The 18155-nt window shown below is 52.3% G+C and overlaps 1 protein-coding gene and 1 non-coding gene across 5 annotated transcripts in view; both read left to right on the top strand.

The window, feature by feature from the left end:
• NSD2 (nuclear receptor binding SET domain protein 2) overlaps positions 1–15272 on the top strand; it is a 92870-nt gene extending 77598 nt beyond the window's left edge. For all 4 annotated transcript variants that reach the window (XM_032856361.1, XM_032856345.1, XM_032856352.1 and 1 more), the window contains 8 exons: positions 41–246; positions 1561–1664; positions 3213–3482; positions 4418–4534; positions 11698–11839; positions 12052–12158; positions 13085–13289; positions 14153–15272. In XM_032856361.1, coding sequence (XP_032712252.1) covers positions 41–246; positions 1561–1664; positions 3213–3482; positions 4418–4534; positions 11698–11839; positions 12052–12158; positions 13085–13289; positions 14153–14424 — 1423 coding nt within the window. In that variant the 3' untranslated portion in view covers positions 14425–15272. The remainder of the gene's footprint in view (positions 1–40; positions 247–1560; positions 1665–3212; positions 3483–4417; positions 4535–11697; positions 11840–12051; positions 12159–13084; positions 13290–14152) is intronic.
• LOC116871893 lies at positions 11458–11582 on the top strand. Its single transcript, XR_004383554.1, has one exon.
• Positions 15273–18155: the final 2883 nt, after the last annotated feature.

Below are 18155 nucleotides of genomic sequence, written 5' to 3'. Positions count from 1 at the left end.
CTGAAGAGTCTGTGAATCCTCTTTTTAATATTTATAATAGATGGTGGCCGGCAGAAGTTTGCCATCCCAAAAATGTCCCCCCAAATATTCAGAAACTGAAGCACGAGATTGGAGAATTCCCTGTGTTTTTCTTTGGGTCTAAAGATTATTACTGGACGCATCAGGCGCGAGTGTTCCCGTACATGGAGGGGGACCGGGGCAGCCGCTACCAGGGGGTCAGAGGGATCGGAAGAGTCTTCAAAAACGGTACGGACATTTCCAGATGCAGTGAAACCATACTCTGGGGTACCTTTTGCTAATCCTGATTTCTGCTCTTGGAAAGTTTGGTTTCTATAGAAAACACTGGGCTAAGCATTCTAGCTGTACTTTAAGTTAGAAAAGAGTAGGTTTGCAGACTGATTTGTTGAGGCAAAGGTAAAATACGCTGTTCAGTAACTTTTATTATGACATTGCTTAGTGATTAATTTTACTAAAATACGTTGGAGCTACTATTAAGAAGTTAGTTTTAGTAATGATTTACAGAGATTTCTTATAGCTTGCCTTTGCATAAGATGGAAATGTGGAGGACACTTGGCTGCCGTCTAGACTGGGTGCCCCTGAAGGGCCAGGTGTGGGCAAGTGGACAGGTGCCCACCCTCTGATTCCATAGCCAAAGTGGGGGACAGGGACAAGAGCAGAGTGTCATTCAGGTGACAGACGGGATGGGAATGAGACCACTTGACTGAAGCGAGTGAGACAGAAGACAGACTCAGCTTGCACGCATGGCTGGTCCAGGGAAAGCAGGCCTGTCCCGGCCGATCACACGTGGGAGGCTCAGTGGGCTGCCCTGGCAATAGGGGCCATCTCCTCGCCTGCAGATTCTCACACGCCATGGGCACATAGAGGTCTGCTGACAAACGGGGGACAGGGGGAGGCATGGCAAGTGTATCCATAGTCGCCATGAAACGAGAGATGTTGAAATTGAGAAGCAGATCAATGTGGCCAGTGTTAGAGGCAGCTGGCGAGTGGTGAAGTCAGGGTCTCACCATCTCCTGACTTGATGCTGGGGTCCTGCGGGTTGGGGTGGCCGCAGCACACACGGCGATCTCCAGGCAAACCTCAGTGGTTCGTTTCCTCTGTGCTCCCTGAGCCTGGCACTCACTCCTCTGAGCATGTGTGCTCCTTGAGAGGAGCAACATTCCGTTTTCATTTTCTGTCTTCGAACAGTGAGTTCCCAGGATTGATGTCTTGGTGCATCAGATCCCAGTGGAGGGTGGGGAAATGGAGCAGCCCAGAGAAGCCTGCCCTAGAGCCTGCCTTGTGGCCAGGTGGCACAAAATAGTACCACCCAGGGCTCTTGGGCCGGACATGCTCTGAACGCCCTTTACCCGACAGCATCTGCAGCTTTGGCAGTGCCAGCCCCAGTCTGCCATAGCCCACAGTCCCGTGCATGCTGGACACTGCGCCTGGCAGGGTGGTGGGGGCCCACAGTCAGCCGTTGGGATGCAGAGCTGGAAGGGTAAAGGGATGAACTGACTCACGAAATCTCTCACTCATACTTGCGTCTCATTGGCTCTTCAGCACTGCAGGAAGCTGAAGCTCGTTTTCGTGAAATCAAACTTCAAAGGGAAGCCAGAGAGACGCAGGAGAATGAGCGCAAGCCCCCACCGTACAAGCACATCAAGGTAACGTGCAGATGGCTCAGGTGTCACTAAGGGGCCTTCGGGTGCCTGTCAGGTGTCAGTCTCGGTCCTCTGGCTGTGGTGGCTAAGGGGGTCACCTCGGGCAGGCATCTGTGGCCCTGGCCTGGATGGCTGCCAGAGGAGTCACAGGCAGGAGCAGATGCTGTCATTGCTGAGTGTGTGTCCTTTCATGGGAGGGTGACTGGGTGCAGGGTTGGGGGGACTGGGGTCTTTGTGTGGGAAGTTTCACTTTTGCCTTTGTATGAGTCTCAATCTGATAGCCAGCAAGGGCCAGTCCCGGCCAGGCTGCCTGGAGCAGGAGGGGCTGAGGGCAGGTCGACCTCTGGGAGCATGTCATCACCAGGTGTTGGGGACAAGCTCAGATGAGAGATGGTCAGCCTGGGCCAGTGCTCAACTGAGATGGGGCTCAGTCACCTCGAGCCCTGGAGACAACATGACTTTCTGATCTCAGAGGGTATGGACGTCAAGGAAGGATGTTGGGGGTGCTTCTGAAGGTGGTCCCTGTGTTGAGTGCAGGGAGCCTGGGCTCTGGAAGAAATCAGGGTGCTCCTCCTTAGCGCTTGGCGAGCCAGTGCCACTGTACCCTGCCACCCTCCTGCAGCGTGTGTGCTGGCTGCCTGCTGGCTGCCCAGGGCCCACAGTTCCTGTGTGTGGAAAGGAAGCATTCTCTGTAGTGATCTGTGCTTAGTATTTTCTCTGGCAAATTCGTAGAAACAGAGTTACTGGGTCAGAGAGCTTGGGACTTTTAGATACTGTTTTTAAATTTAAGATTTATTCATTTGAGAGAGGGCAAGACAGAGTGTGCTCGCATGTGTAAGCAGGGGATTGGAGAGAGGGAGAAGGAGACTCTCGCACAGAGCCCAATGTGGGGCTTGGTCCCACAGTCCCCAAGACTGTGACCTGAGCCATTATCCAGAGTCAGAGGCTCGAGCACCAAAGCTGCCCAGGCACCCTGTGGGACTTGTAGGTTCTGAGGTGTGTTTCCAGCTTGCTCCTTGGTGGTGTGCCATTGTCACCCCACAGCAGCGAGGGGTCTACTACGTTTCCCCTGGAACTGTTAGCTTCTGCTTTAGATTCTCTTCACTTCTCTTTGTGGTTTTTGTTGGGTTGTTCTTGTCCCATCACGACAAGCTGCGAGTTCACGAAGCCAGAGACGGTGTCCTCGTGCTCAGTCCCCAGCCTGCAGGTCCTCGGGTTCAGGCTGCTGGAAGGCCAGGTGCCCTGCTTGTCCTTCCTTGTGGCAGCCTGGCTACAGAAGTGTCTGCTCTCTCTGGCAGAGGAGGAATGTGGAATTGTGGGGGTGGGAGGAGGGCTGCATCCAGTCCACCTCCTAGAGGTCCCACATCAGAGGTTGGCCTGTGCTGCAAGCTGCACCTGTGGGAGACGGGATGTGACCCCTGCCATCCCTGCTGGGCCTTGGAAGCTCAGACCTTTGGGAGGCTCGGCAGGTGGGGACAGGAGTAGGCCGGGGCGTCAGATGCTTGTTCTTTCATATATTGGCTCATAAGATGCCAATTTTCTCCCCTACAGGTGAATAAGCCTTATGGGAAAGTCCAGATCTATACTGCTGATATTTCTGAAATCCCGAAGTGCAACTGTAAGCCCACAGATGAGAATCCCTGTGGCTTTGACTCCGAGTGTTTGAACAGGATGCTGATGTTCGAGTGCCACCCGCAGGTGTGTCCTGCAGGCGAGTACTGCCAGAACCAGTGTTTCAGCAAGCGCCAGTATCCTGAGACCAAGATCATCAAAACAGACGGCAAAGGGTGGGGCCTGGTCGCCAAGCGGGACATTAGAAAGGTAAGTGTCATGTCCCTTTCCCTTGCCTTGAAGAAATTCGGGTTCATTTGGTGGCTTAAACTTGGATTTGCTTATTGTGCTTTTGTACTCATGAAGGAATATTTTTAAAAAGGTTTTGAGTTACTATAATTCAGTATTGTAAAATGTTACATGAAAGCTGCCTATCCAAGTAAAAGTCATAAATCCCCTTACAGCATCTCCTGTTGGCATTTTGGTGGGTGCTTTAGGATATGAAAGATTGGGAAGGAGCCCTTCGCTGGATAAGTGGACAGGACACTCAGGGTCACTGAGTGAATGGGTGGGAGGAGGCTGTGCTGTCTGGGACAGTGCAGGGCCAGGCCGTCAGTGCCAGAGGCCACGTACAGTCCGCCTGCCTCTGTCCTCAGACCGTGTGACCAGGTGCGTGCATTAGGTAGGGGACAACTGAGTTGCTTGTTGTGCTTCTGTCTAGCTGAGCCAGGCTGTGGCCTGGGGGCAGCAGCCTCAGGCCCGAGGTCTGGTCTCAGCCTGATCCTGAGCAAAAAAGCCTGCTTTGAAACATGCAGAATCCCTGCGGTCTTGTTCTCCTGCCTGCCGTGGTAGCCATTTCTTCGACTCCGGTTGTGTGGATTCTGCCGGGGCAGAGGAGGAACTGCAGCTCGAAGTTCTGTGGAAGCTCGGGGTCCCACTCTAGTGTCCCCAGAGGCAGGTCACTGCAAGAAGCAAAAGTTAGGGTGTTGCTGCTTTGGGAGGGGTGCTTGGATGGATTCTTTTTTGACCGCCTGTATACAACATGTATGAAGTCACTTGCGTTGGCTCAGGTTACCTGGGACTTTGAGAGGGCCTGCCCCTGACAGAGCGAGGGCGCGTGTTGCTTTGGCGGTGGGCTCCTGCTCTCTGCAACTGAGATCTGGCTCATCTGTTCTTCATCATCATCACGCTCTTCTGGTTTCCAGGGAGAATTTGTGAACGAGTATGTTGGCGAGCTGATTGACGAGGAGGAATGCATGGCAAGAATCAAATACGCACACGAGAACGACATCACCCACTTCTACATGCTCACCATAGACAAGGTAGTGCTGCCCGGACCTTCACAGCTTGCGTTGAAGTGTGCTGAACACAGTTCCTGGCGCTGGCGCCTCTCATGGCCGACCTTGTCTTGTGGTGACAATATCATTTTGTCCGTGTGTTGCTTTTGTCCAGTGTATGCACATTTTCTCCTGAAGCGCACAGTGTCTTCTGGCAGCCTGAAGGCTGGAGCTGGCTGGCTGCGTGAGTGCGCCCTGGGAGCCTCATATGCCCCACGGGTACATGAAGAGTGCTGAACAGTCAGCGGAGTGTCAGTGGACAGAGGAGAAAAGCCCAGATTAGGAGAGTTACTATGTTCTCAGTTGCATGGTGCGGCTTCCTGGTTGTTGGTTGCTTGTCTAAAGCCCAGATGTGCAAAAACAGTCTGGAACACACGTGTGCTAGAGGGAGGATGGGTGAGATGGCTTTTTCCTGAGTGGGGGTGAGTGAGACAAAGTGCAGGTTGGCAGCTGGCACCCAATGGGGACAGGCCCTTTCCAGGGTAGTGACTCAGCAGGCTGGTCTGACCCCGGGGCAGTCTGCTTGGTGCCTGAATGTTGGTTGAGGGGAAGGCAGACACAATGCATTTTACTGCTGCTGCTTGTCCTTAATCTCATAATCTAGCAGGAAGTCGCAGCTATTTTTTAAGAATACTTGAAACAAGGTAGAAAATGATCACACACCAAATGGTTTGAATAACTCATGGAAGGAAAAAAAAACAATATGCTGAGGTCTGGAGAGAAGCCTGTTGTAATTTGGGTGGCCCCAGAGACCTCACAGGGTTGGCCCCAGGGAGGCTGTGGCCCCAGGAGCACTGCGTTCTGGTCATTCGCTGCAACTTGACCAGTCATGGGGCCAAGACCCTGCAATAAGGAATGTGCATGCTGCCGAGACCCTAAATCTTGGGGCTGGGGCATCGGACAGGCTGTCGTGGAGAAGGGGAAACCCTGCTGTGGACATGCTGTTGCTCCTGATGTCACATTTCTCGGGCTGGTGGTGAGGCCTGGACAGGCTCCTTGTGAGAAAATTGCGCTGATGTGTTTCGGTTTCAAGCGTCTGAGATTGGTAACTTGCAGAGGGAAGGAGTGTGAGTGAACATGTACGTCAGTGTAAGCACCCACAAATCTGTGTAACAGATGACAGAGCAAACGTAGGGATAGATCTGTAGTCAGTGTGTCTAAGTGAAGGGTATCCTCGTGGTCACTGTGGTAGTATTCCATTTTTTTTCCTGTAGGTTTGAAATTTCTTAAAAGAATTGTTAGAAAGATGAGGGCCCTGGACTAGAGGGGAGGCCGCTTTTCCTCTCTTGGGCCTGTCAGGAGCCCCGCATTTCTATCCACGAGGCTTCTCTAGAAGGCTGGTCTACAGACCCCAGAGGCTGGCAAACAGGAGTTCAGTAGATGAACAGAAAACCAAGAATAACCAGCCATTGATGAAGGAAGACCATCTGTCCAGCCCCCTTGATGCTCTCCCACTTGTGCAGGACGGCAGGTCGGGGCAGAGTTTGGCCCTGCCAGAGCCGGATCTGTGGAGGCAAGGGTCCACACACGCAGCATCCTGGGGGCTATGAGACATGGAACATGCAGTGGCTCAAATTTGAACCCTTGTCTGGAGACCACCGCCAGAGCCTGCAGCTGGAGCCAAGGTGCCTGTGTGGACCTCGCAGAGGGCTGTAGTCCCAGGGGAGGGGGGCCCACAGTTGCTTCCCCCTGCTGTCCCCCGCCCTTTGGGAGTGGCTAGGGAGGTCATTTTATTAGAAACTCAACCCCTAGGCCTGTGTCTTACCATGTTGTGGAGTCTAAATTTAAACTACTTGTGTGTTGTAAGAAATGCCAAGTTGACCATTTGACACAATTGGTCTCTGAAATGATAATTCACTGAGGATGCCTGACTGGAGCAAAGGTAAAACCTGTGACACATGAGAGACACTTAAACCATTCATACCTCGTGTCCTTGCTATAAAAACAACACAGACAAGCCATACCTAAGTGTTTGCAGAGCACAGTGGAGTAAGGTCTCCCTAAGCAGACCTTCAGAAAGTCTTAGCTTTGGGTGAGAACTGGAAGGAGTAGGATTTCCATCTGAAAGAAAATACAAAGGAAGTGTTAGGAGTGTTGGAAGCCATTGAAGAGGTGTGGGCATCATGAGAGAACAGCAGGACGCAGACGTGAACATAGACACAAGCCGTGGGAATGAAGCCAGGAGGTGGCTGGAGCACCAGAGAGGCTGTGGACCCCAGTGCAGGAGGATGAAAGGTGAAAGCTTTGTCAGAGCAGCCAGGAAATGTGGAAAATAGCAATGTTCAGTGGATGCTCCAGAAGCAGAGACTGGAGTGGGGGGATGGTCACACGAGGAAAGGATTTTCTGGAAGCTGATGGAACTGACCAAATTTCGAACAGAATGAATAAAAATAAATCTATGCCTGATAAGTTAGTTAAAACAAAAACAAAAACAAAAACCCAAACCTGTAGGGTAGCAAGGATGGTAAAGATAGAAAGCCCCAGAGGGAAGGAGAGCACGTTCCACGGGGCAGCCATCCCTGTGGTGTCTGGGGGGCTCATCACTTGAGCGTCTGACTCTGGATTTTGGCCCAGGTCATGATCTCAGGGTCAGGGTCGTGAGCTCTGTGTTGGGTTCCACGCTGGACATGGAGCCTGCCTGAGAGTCTCTCCCTCTCCCTCCACCCTTCCCTCTGCTCCCACATGCACCTGCTTGTTCTCTTTAAAAAAAAAAAAAAAAAGATGGAGTCGTCCCAAATGTGACAGCAGCCAGAAGACACTTTATAGTATCAAGGGCAGTAACCCTTGATCCTCAGTTGGCCCCACTGACAAAGCTGGGAGCAGTTAGCTTGCCAATGGCCATACTTCGGAAAGAAGAAAACTGAACTTCATAACCTTGTACTTTGGTGAATAAGTGTACATGTTAAAAGTACATAGGAAGTTACTAAATGAATACAAACAAAGTGTGACTTCCATGTCATTGATGAGTAGAAAAGTAGGTGGAGGGAAGGGGAAAAAGAGGAAAGAGAGTAATTAGCATGGATGAGACAAAAGTACATGTATGGCGATGATAGTAATAAATGTAAATGGCTTAATTTATAAGAGTAAGATTTAAATTGCTAAAATACAGGAGTTAATTTGAAGCTCTGTGACTTGTATAATAAAATGAACCAGGGCACCTGGGTGGCTCAGTGGGTTAAGCCTCTGCCTTCAGCCCAGGTCATGATCTCAGGGTCCAGGGATCGAGCCCTGCATCGGGCTCTCTGCTCAGCGGAGAGCTTGCTTCCCCCTCCTCTCTCTGCCTGCTGCTCTGCCTACTTGTGATCTCTCTCTCTCTGTCAAATAAATAAATAAAATCTTAAAAAAAAAAAAAAAAAAGAACCAGAGAGGCACCTGGCTGGCTCAGTTGGAAGAAGATGAGGCTCTTAATCTCTGGGTTGTGAGTTCAAGCCCCATGTTGGGGGATAGAGATTACTTCAAGTATTTCTTTTAAAAGGGGCACCTGGGTGGCTCAGTCAGTTGAACGTTCAACTCTTGATTTTGGCTCAGGTCGTGACTTCACAGTCATGAGATGGAGCCCTGTGTCGGACTTCGTGCACAGTTGGGAGTCTACTGGAGCTTCCCTCTCTTCCTCTGCCCCTCCCACTTATGTACTCGCTCTCTCTAAAATAAGTAAAAATGTAAAGTAAAAGAAAAGAAAAGATCCAGAAAAGTCGTAAGAGTACTAGGAAAGAAAAAACTCGGCAGTCGCTAGCCCAGAGAGAGAGAAGGCTGCTCTTGGTACACTTCTGTCAGATAAGAGACTCTGGAGAGACTGTTTTTGGACAGAGCAGATGCATGGGCCATGCCTGGTGACGAAGGCCATGCCACCTCCTTAAGCCTCTCCTGCTGTGGCAGGGGAGGGGGCCTCCTGACTGGGCACGGTTGTAGGAGTGCAGGAGGGCCCAGGGAGGTGGCAGTGGGGGCGGGCTTGGAGAGATCATAAAAGCAATTCAATGGAAAAAATGTATGAGAGAGAAGGAGATCCACAGTACAGCAACATTATAAGAATCATAAAAGAGCACACATAGGGTTCTGAGAGGACACAGTGGCTGCTCACTCCCAAGGCAACAACAGAAAGTATTTGCGGAGAACATCTTGAGCAGAACTGAGGACAGACAGACCCGACCCGCCAGCCCAGCAGCGCCTTTGTGAGCAGTGCCTGAGCGGAAGACACCCAGGAACTGGCCCTCAGGAGGACACTGCCGAGGAGGAGCTCCAGGTGGCTCGCCAAGGTGTGGGGAAGCTCTAGTCAAGGGACGGTGTGAGGACAAGGAGCCAAGGGTGTCTAGAATGTCATTCCTGATGGGAACAAAGACGGGACAAGCAAGGGCGGCCAAGGTCATGAACTCTGATGGCCTGGGGTTCGAGCTGATGACTCAGGTGATGGCAGTTGAAGCTTATCTAATAATGAAGGTGGTCGAGCGGTAAGGTGATGGCACTGAAGCTGGAAGAAGAGGGGAGGGACCAGCTCTGTGCCCGCTGGCCATAGTGGTGGCCCCGTGGATGCCACAGGTAACGGAGTAGATGAAGGGTGCCACACATGGATATAAATGCCAGGGTGTTTATAAAGCGTGGCCAGAAAAACAAAGTTCTCAACATAACATGAGAGTTAAAACCCCATTACTTCAGGGTGAGAGCCTGAAAACCTCTGTAAACAGAGCCTATTGATGGGTTAGAATTGTGCCCCGGTGTATCATTCCAAGCAAAGCTAAGCCCTCTGCTTTTCGTAAGGAACGAGGAGACTCTGAAAAGTTGAACATAAAACTGTGGGCAGAGGTGCCAGGTGAGGGCACCCTCAGACAAGGGACGACTCTCGCCCGCCGCATCCTGGGGTTTGGGGGAAGGCCTCTGAGCGCATCTGGGACGCCCAGCTGCAGCTTTCCTGCAGCCACAATATGGGAGGCTGGCAGAGACTGGGGAAGCTGGCTGGCTGTGTGTCTGTCTCCTGGGCCAGAGAGAGGGCTCTGGACAGATAGATAAGCTCTGCCTCAAAGGAGCAGCAAGCACAGCATGGGTAATGAGGGAGTGCAAGTCAAAGCAGAGCTTCAGAGTTGAGCAAACAGTAGAGCTCATGAGTCACTTTTTACAAACACATGGGTGGTGGCCCGTACTTTTCAAAACCCCCCCTCCCACACAAAGCTAGATTCCCCAACCTAGCAGAGCAGGCCTGCGTGTGACCATGATGGGGACCATGGGACCGCACACCAGGTGCGGCGCACCCATCGGGCGCCTGATGGGCCCAGCCCAGGACTGACGAGAGGAAGACAAGCCTCTGGTAAGTCGCTCAATGGGTGCCAAGGAATTGAGAAAATGTTGACCTGCTCCTGACGACAGCTCAGGAGACAGACAAGAAGGCCTCTTCCTCTTGCTTGATGAAGACCTGAGTGAGGCTCAGGAGAGAGACCAGACGCTTGCTGCCGCTGCGGTTCCTAGAGGGGGTGCTGGGAGGCTATGCACATTGGTGTCTGGTCCCCCCCCACCCCACACCCACAAATACTGGGAATGCACATATTCACAGTTTTAAAATCAACGTCAGAAACCCTGAGTGCCTAAAACAAAAGATTAACAAAAGAGCTGTATAAAACTGGGGAAGTTCTCAGAGAAGTTTCTATGAAGTTAAAAATCGAGTGTTGTCCTAGGAGAAAGACTATGACATGTGGTTACCAACGGTCTGGTATGCAGGGTACATAGGCACAGAACAGAGCGAAGACATGGTGTGCCGTCCCCAGGTACCCACACACACCTAGGACGTGCCCTCAGCTGGTGCTGAAGTGCCCATGGGATCCCCTGGGGCCTGTTGCTCTGGAGAGGACCTTGGGGACAGGGCTGCCCTGCTGCTGGCTGGCATCGCAGACTGTGTTCTGGAAAGGGTTTGGAGGATCGCCAGTAAAGGTGGTGAGAATGTAGTTGCCAGTGTCATCCTGGGGGGCTGTGGTGGGTAATGGGATGCAGCAGTGAGCTAGGTCCCTTATGCAGTGGGAAAGAGCAAGCCGCACAGCAAGCCCACATGGCATGGGTGTAGCTGAGGCGGGAGGTGTCAGAGCCAGCCTGGCCTGGACAAGGGGGACCCTGTGGGGCAGCGTCACTGGGCAGGGGGACCCAGCACAGGGCTCCTGGGCCTACGGATGTGTGTGTGTGTGTGTGTGTGTGTATACACGTTTGGGTGCCCTGTTCAGACACAACTTTGCACTTTGTGTCATGACCGTCATATTTGATGTGCCTAATTTTAAGTGCTCTCCTGCCCGGTGAGACATTTCTTACCTCGACTGCCCCCGTGGCCTGGGGACACCTTGTGCAGCCGGCCGATGACTGTTAGGCTCCACTCTCCTCGTTGCTGGTGATGAACACATCCTTGTACTCAGGGGCATGGGGACACTGGCGGGTTTGGCACCAGGGCAGGGCCACAGTGTCTTCACTTTTGTTGGCTTGCTTTCTCCAAACTGTCCCTGTCGGCCTGGGGCTGGGCCCTGTGTCTTGGCCAAGGGTCCTTTCGCGGCTTGAGATCAGGTGTTGGTGGAGTTTGCTCTTCCGTCAGCTGCTTAAGGAAGTGGACACCTTTCTAGATTGCGCCCGTCTGGGTTTGATCTTGGGGCATTGCTTGTTCATATCCTTTGTCCATTTTGGAACTGGGCTCCTCTTTTTCTTTTCTTTTCTTTTTTTTTTTTTTTTTAAGATTTTATTTGTTTATGAGAGAGAGAGAGAGAGAGAGAGCGAGCACAGGCAGACAGAATGGCAGGCAGAGGCAGAGGGAGAAGCAGGCTCCCTGCAGAGCAAGGTGGGCTCCTCTTTTTATTGTCAGTGAATGTGTTTCCGTTGTCTGTGGGTGTTGACCTTCACGTGTCTCCCGGCTCCTCCTCTGTCATGTGATGGGTGGTACTGGGGAGCCAGCACTCACTGGGGCTTGGTCCTCTCCATGTGGTCCTGACCTGCCCCCTCTGAGTGAGAGAAACAGGACTGGTTTGGGGGTGTCCTGTCCGAGTGGACATGGGAGACCACGGTTTCCAGGACAACATTGCTATCCAGCAGGGGTTAAAACAGTGAAAGTTGCCTTCAAATGAGGCCATGATGGCTGAGCGCCATGTGCCTGTGTGTTCTAGTGCTGTTGACTCTCCAGTCGTACCTTACAGGACCGCATTATTGACGCTGGCCCCAAAGGAAACTATTCCCGGTTTATGAACCACAGCTGCCAGCCCAACTGCGAGACCCTCAAGTGGACAGTGAACGGTGACACTCGTGTGGGCCTGTTCGCGGTGTGTGACATTCCGGCAGGTACGTCGTGGCCAGGGCGAGGCAGTCCCGGAGCAGCCCTGAGACTCGCCGGGGGTTGGGGTGGTGGGGGCTCTGCAGGTGGCTTTGTTCCTAGCGTCTGTCTCACCGAGCAAACATGGAGAGCTGTGAGGGCACGGGAGTGTGTTCTGTGGACCTGGCAGAGGCTTTCGCCTTGACAAAGAGCTCAGTGCTGTGTGTCTCTTGCCACCTAGGGACAGAGCTGACCTTCAACTACAACCTGGATTGTTTGGGTAACGAGAAAACAGTCTGTCGGTGTGGAGCCTCCAACTGCAGCGGGTTCCTCGGGGACAGACCAAAGGTAAAGGCATGGCTCCCATCGTCCCCAGCAGACATCAGCATTTCTGACGTCTGAGCACATCCCTCTTAGTGAAAAGTGGCTTCTTCTGAGTTGACTTGTTGCTCTGACAGGTGGGAGGGGGTCCCCACAGGGTACGGGCACAAGTGGCCGCGGGCTGCAGGGAGGCCAAGGGCCTACCAGGGGAGTGTGCCAGAGCTGGAAAGTCCCACAGGCTGGGGTGTGAATGGATCTGCTCGAGGCCAGAAACTTGAAACCAGAGTGTGCACTCCCTCCCAGTGCTCTCCCAGCTTCTGGTGGTTTCCAGCAGCCCTTGTCATTCCTCACCTTTGCTGTGTTCTTCATGGGGCCTGCTCCCTGTTCTGGGTCTCTTCTGCTTCCTCTTGGGACCCCCTACCCCAGTGTGACCTCACCCTAACTTAGGTACAAGTAAGGTCCCATTCTGAGATTCCAGGAAAGGTCACGATTCCCTGCCTCGTCGTGCCACACAGCACCTGGCCCCTAAGGTATTGGTGACCGCAGGCATGGGGCCCTGAGCTGGGCGTCTGTGTCAGTGTCTGCTGCTTCAACCGGGGAATGATTTCCTCTTACTCATAATGCAGTTACTACTAGAAAGAGCCAAGGATGCACCCCATCGGGGCAGGAGCAGGTCGGGATGGCCGCTATGAGGTACTGCAGTGGGACACTTTCGGCAATGCAGTGGGACACTTTCGGCAAAGCTGCTTTTACTTTCTGTGCTCAACTGTATTTCCATTTAGCGAGATGGGTGGCCTTCCCGGGTATGTGTCCTGTCCCCATTTTCTGTCCTTTTGGTGTGAGAGCGTCTCCAAAGGCCTCTGGAGCCCCTGCACGTCCACTCCTGCACTTTGCAGTTCATTCTGGCTCCGTCCATGCAGTTCTTTCAAGGAAACTGCACTTTCTTTTTCTAGACATCAACATCCCTCTCTTCAGAGGAAAAGGGCAAAAAGACCAAGAAAAGAACTAGGAGGCGGAGAACCAGAGGTGAAGGGAAGAAGGAATCCGAGGACGAGTGTTTCCGCTGTGGGGATGGTGGCCAGCTGGTGCTGTGTGACCGCAAGTCCTGCACTAAGGCCTACCATCTGTCGTGCCTGGGCCTGGGCAAGCGGCCCTTCGGTGGGTGAGCGGGTCCCCTGGTGGCCTTCGGGGGTCCCTGTACACGGCTCTCCTCTCCCGGTCACTGATTCATTGGTGACTCAGGTCATGAGGCCCAGCCCAGGTTTGCAGCTGCCCAGCGCAGAGGCCACGCCGGAGCTGGTGGCGTGGGAGGAGGGGATGGGCCAGGAGGGTCAAGCAGCGGCCTCTGCCTTGTACTTTCAGCCTCGTTTCAGAGAGATTACAGGTGCCTGTGTGAAAATATTCACTGGGATCTTAGAAGAAAAACAGGCTCTTAGCCAGAAAAACTGAAGTTATAAAAGGAAAAGTCCAACATGTTTAAGTATAAAAGAAAAGCATGGGGTTGCCTGGGTGGCTCAGTTGGTTGAGCAACTGCCTTCGGCTCAGGTCATGATCCCGGGGTCCCGCTCAGCAGGGAGTCTGCTTCTCCCTCTGACCCTCTCCCTTCTCATGCTCTTTCTCTCTCGCAAATAAAATCTTTAAAAAAAAATTAAAAGAAAAAAAAGAAAAGCATGATTTCATAGGCAAATGGGAGAGAAACCTATTTGCTGGAGGTGGGATAGTGACCCCTACACACGAGTGCCAGAAGGATCATGGGTCCAGGTCACAGAAGCTGGCTACATGTGTGCAGAGCGGCGGCCTGGGATTCGGGGATGCGGGTGCCCCCTGTCAGGCCTGCCTGCCAGGCCTGGGAGTGCCCACCTTCCTTTCGCTTTACATTTTCACAGCTCCGTAGGAAGCAGTGTCTTGTCTTAGTCTGTGTCTGTCTCACCAGACAGTTTTAAAATTGGTTTCCAACCATGAAGATGTTAGACGTTGTTAGGGTTCCGTCGCTTCTGCTAATTTGTTGTGTTTCATTGCAGGAAAGTGGGAATGTCCTTGGCATCATTGTGATGTGTGTGGCAAACCTTCCACTTTGTTTTGCCACTTTTGCCCCAATTCGTTTTGCAAGGAACACCAGGAGGGGACGGCCTTCAGCTCCACCCAGGATGGGCGGTCGTGCTGCTGTGAGCATGACTTGGGGGCAGAGTCGGCTCGAAGTGTCAAGACTGAGAAACCCTTTCCAGAGCCCACCAAGTCCAAGGGGAAAAGGAAGAAAAGGAGGTGCTGGCGGAGGGTCACAGAAGGCAAATAGCGCCAGGCGGCGGCTTGGCCAGATCCAGGGCTAGAGGGCCACACCGGGGACTGGCCCAGAGGACCCAGCTCGAAGCCGCTACATCAGCCGCGTAGGCCTCCTGGGGGGGGGGAGCGCCTGTCCACCACTGAGCCATCCTCAGCAGCGCCCGCTGCGTCTGCACTGATGACCCATCTGAGCCGCGAGGTTCAGAAGGTTCCTGGACAAACAAGCCTTACTACACAGCATTACAGCTACACTTGAATTTCTGAGAATGTCAAGGTCTCCTCCCACTCTATTTTTGTAGGTTAAAGTTATAATTGAAAATTAATTGGCATATGAAATGTTTTTATCTCACCCGAAATGTAGAGAGTAGTATTTTTCTAAAGGATCACTATTATCTCTTTGATCTTAACAATGTTACTTGGCCTGCTTACCTGTCTTCATCACTCAGGAGAGACCAGGGTGGGGCCTGGGCGAGGACTCAGACCCTGGATTCCCTGGAAACCATGACTTTGATCATTATTTTGCTCTTATGAAACAGCTGTATGATTTTTTTTTTTATATACTAATGTGAAATTTTTCCTCAAAATGCTTCTTTTCCATCCTAGTGAGAAGCCGGCCCCATGAGCGGTGATAGTGACATAGTGTGTGTGTCAGGTGCCCCTGTAGTTCATTCCGATGCACATCTGGACTGAGTGTGGGGTCTGTGCCGCCCGGCCTCTCCCGACCAGGCCTGTCTCCTAAACATACTCGGTTCTTACCAACGTTTAGGGGAAGACTTTGTATATTTTTTTCATTTGGCTTTTCTTTACCAGTTTCTGGCTTTTATTCTCAATATATTTTTGCTAAACTTGTTTCACAAATTACCACCGACTGAAATGTGTATTTACTGGTGCGGCCCCGAGTTGTCCCAGCAAAAGCCACACCACTCAGTAGGGGTGTAGCCCCGTGGTGAGTTTGTGTAAAGTGAGGAGTTCGTGGAGATGGCTCTGTAGGAGCCCTGTTCCGCCCTGTGGCACCGCAGGTGACTGTTGAGAGCAGGGCAGGTGCTCCCCACCCCGGGGACCCAGTGCACACGGGAGACAATGCATTTCCGAAACAATGTTCTTTCAGGGTCTGAGGAGAGACCCAGGGTTTAGAGCTAGTTACTGCCGTTGAGTCACACTTGTGGGTCTGTTCATGGGAAACGTGCTCAGCCAGGACACTGTGGAAAAACGCTTGCGCCGGGGCTCCGGGCCTGCATGGCCAGCACAGCAGCAGGCGGGCATCTGCCCCAAGTTCCCCCGGGAGATGGCCACTAACTCTCACTCAGTAGAAGGCCCAGCCCCGAAAAGTGAGAAGCTGCTGGGAATACAAGTTGGCTTTTCTTTTGAAGTTCCTCTTGACTGTGGGGAGTCCAGAGCACCCTGAGGATGGGGGCCTGCAGTCTCTGTGCACTGCTTGCAATGGGAGGGAAGGGAATATTCAGCAGCAGATGCTTTTTCTGGCTCTTTCTTCTTAAGATAACCTAAGGAGGACATGTATCCTGCAGAGACATGCACATAGCCCTTCCTGAAAACCACTCCTGAGGTCTCCTGCTCCTTCCTTTTGTCGTCTCTGCCTTGCACAGTTGTGGGATGTCCTTGGACCCAGATCCCTGTTCACTGCTTCTCCGTGGTTCTGTGACACGAGCTCTTAGGTGCGGTGCTCTCTGCCAGGCTCTGAGCACAGGGAAGAATCTGCTTCTGGTGAGGCTCCCTGGTGTCTGCAGGTCCCCCCAGCACTAAGAGCAGAGTTTTACCAACTGTGGCCATCCCTTTGGCACCTCTCCTTACCGCCATCCTGGAGAAAGGAGCCATACACGGCGACCCAGGAGACATGGGAGCTTGGTCATCAGTTGACTCCTGCATGTGGCTCAGGTGGCCTCTGGAAATGCACTTGCTTTGGTAAGACACGGGGACTAATGTGTGTGTGGGGGTTCCATTTAGAACTCTAATTTTTCTCAAATCATCCTAAGAAAATACTGGATTGATTATAGATTTATGCTTATTCCCAGAACAACTTGGAAGGTTCCAGTGACAGGCCCAGAGGTGCTCCTCCACTCACGGGTTCTGGGCCAGGGCCTGAGGCTGTGGGGGCCTCTCTTCAGAGCCTGGGGCCTAGGGTGCAGGTCACATGCCTCACTTGTCGTTTCCCACTAGCGAAGGGGCTTCTGCGTTAGACCATCAGACTGGGCTCGCAGTGCACTTTGGGAAGCAGATTAACTTATTTTTGTATTTGATGGAGTAAAATCTTGTGATTTTTGAGTCACTTTGATATTTTCAAATTCTTCTACAATCTTTCTGAAGGAAATACTGGAAAAATTTTAAATATGGTTATCCTCTTTCCAAAAACTGTTGAACTAATGAGCAAATAACACTAACTTTGAAAATCTCTAGAAAACTGGTTTATGAATCTGAGCACAAGGCTTCCTGTGGGGGCTGATGCGCTCAACTGAGTCTGAGGGAGAGCTCAGTTGGGGGGAGTCGGTCTTTCTGAGTGTCCCCTTCAGTCCTTTGTCATGAACGTGAAGCAGAAACAAAATGAAAATTGCCCCATCTCTAGATTCCCCAGCATCAGGAATGGCCGGCACCGCAGCCCTGGCAAGTGAGGTTGCGCCCGTCCATGCCAGCACGTTTCTGGGTGTGGGGCCCAGGGACGTGTCCACCCTGGCACTCATGACATGCAACCACTATGGGGAATCGAGTGTGGCGCCCATAGCACATGGGAGACTGCCCTGTCCCGTGAAGAACCGCATGCGACACCCCACCTCCCGGGCCTCTCACATGCTCAGGTCCGCGCCTCAGATGCCTCTCAAGTTCTGATCCTGATGTACAAACCACAGGGGGTGCAGTGCCCACCTTCCAGAACTACCGTATTTCCAGGAATTACAGATAAGCCTGTTTGATGAAAATTAACACAAATGACTGTTGCCAATTTCTTGATCCTCCGAACAGCAGTGTTGGGCGTTAGTCACTAGAGTGAATTGCTGTCACGGGTGTCGTGGTGTCCGCCGTACCCTGTTGAGATGTGAAATGCCCTGTCAGAAATCACACACGAACTGAAGTGTGCCTGTCGGTGTTCGCTGGTTCCTACAGGATGAGGTCAGGCTCCTTTCAGGAACACTCTGCGCTCTCACCGGTCTGCACAGACTTAAAAACTTGAAATTCCTTCTGGGGGGTAACAGACTGAACTGTAGACGTGAGAACTGCCAGTCAGGGGAAAATAGCATTTAAAGTGGCACGTTGTGTTTGAACAACTGTATATGAGTATTTTTGTATTAAAATTTTTTTTAAAGGCTTTCTTTCTTGAACTTATTTTATATGGGATTGCATTTTGAAGTTGGGGGCTTTTCCCCACTTTTCTAGTTCCTTTAGCGTCTGGCACAGCCCCGACACGTGCCCCCTATCCTCTAACTGCCGTCCGGCTCGTAACTTGCCAGGGAGAGGCTGATGGGGCCTCCAGAGGTACAGCCAATACCAGACACAATAAGCAGGGCTCTCCTTTTGGAAAAGTGCCCCCCTCCTTTTTTGGGGTAAATAAATGACCACAAATCCCCATCAAAGGTGACACGGTCAGGAGAGGAGCTGCTGACTCTTCTCAGCTCCTGGCCCTCCGTCTTACCCGACAGAGAGCCTCTGGCTGTGGCTGTGTTGGCAGGTGGTGGGGGTTGACCATCCTGCTGCCCCCTCCCCCCTGCCAACCCCCACCCCAAGCAGGATGCAGCCCTG

Source organism: Lontra canadensis, unplaced genomic scaffold, assembly GCF_010015895.1.
Source record: "Lontra canadensis isolate GAN:19392208 unplaced genomic scaffold, GSC_riverotter_1.0 scaffold1, whole genome shotgun sequence".
In the NCBI taxonomy this organism is placed as follows: domain Eukaryota; kingdom Metazoa; phylum Chordata; class Mammalia; order Carnivora; family Mustelidae; genus Lontra; species Lontra canadensis.
Note: the sequence above shows the minus strand (reverse complement) of the source record. Positions and strands in the feature narration are given on the sequence as shown.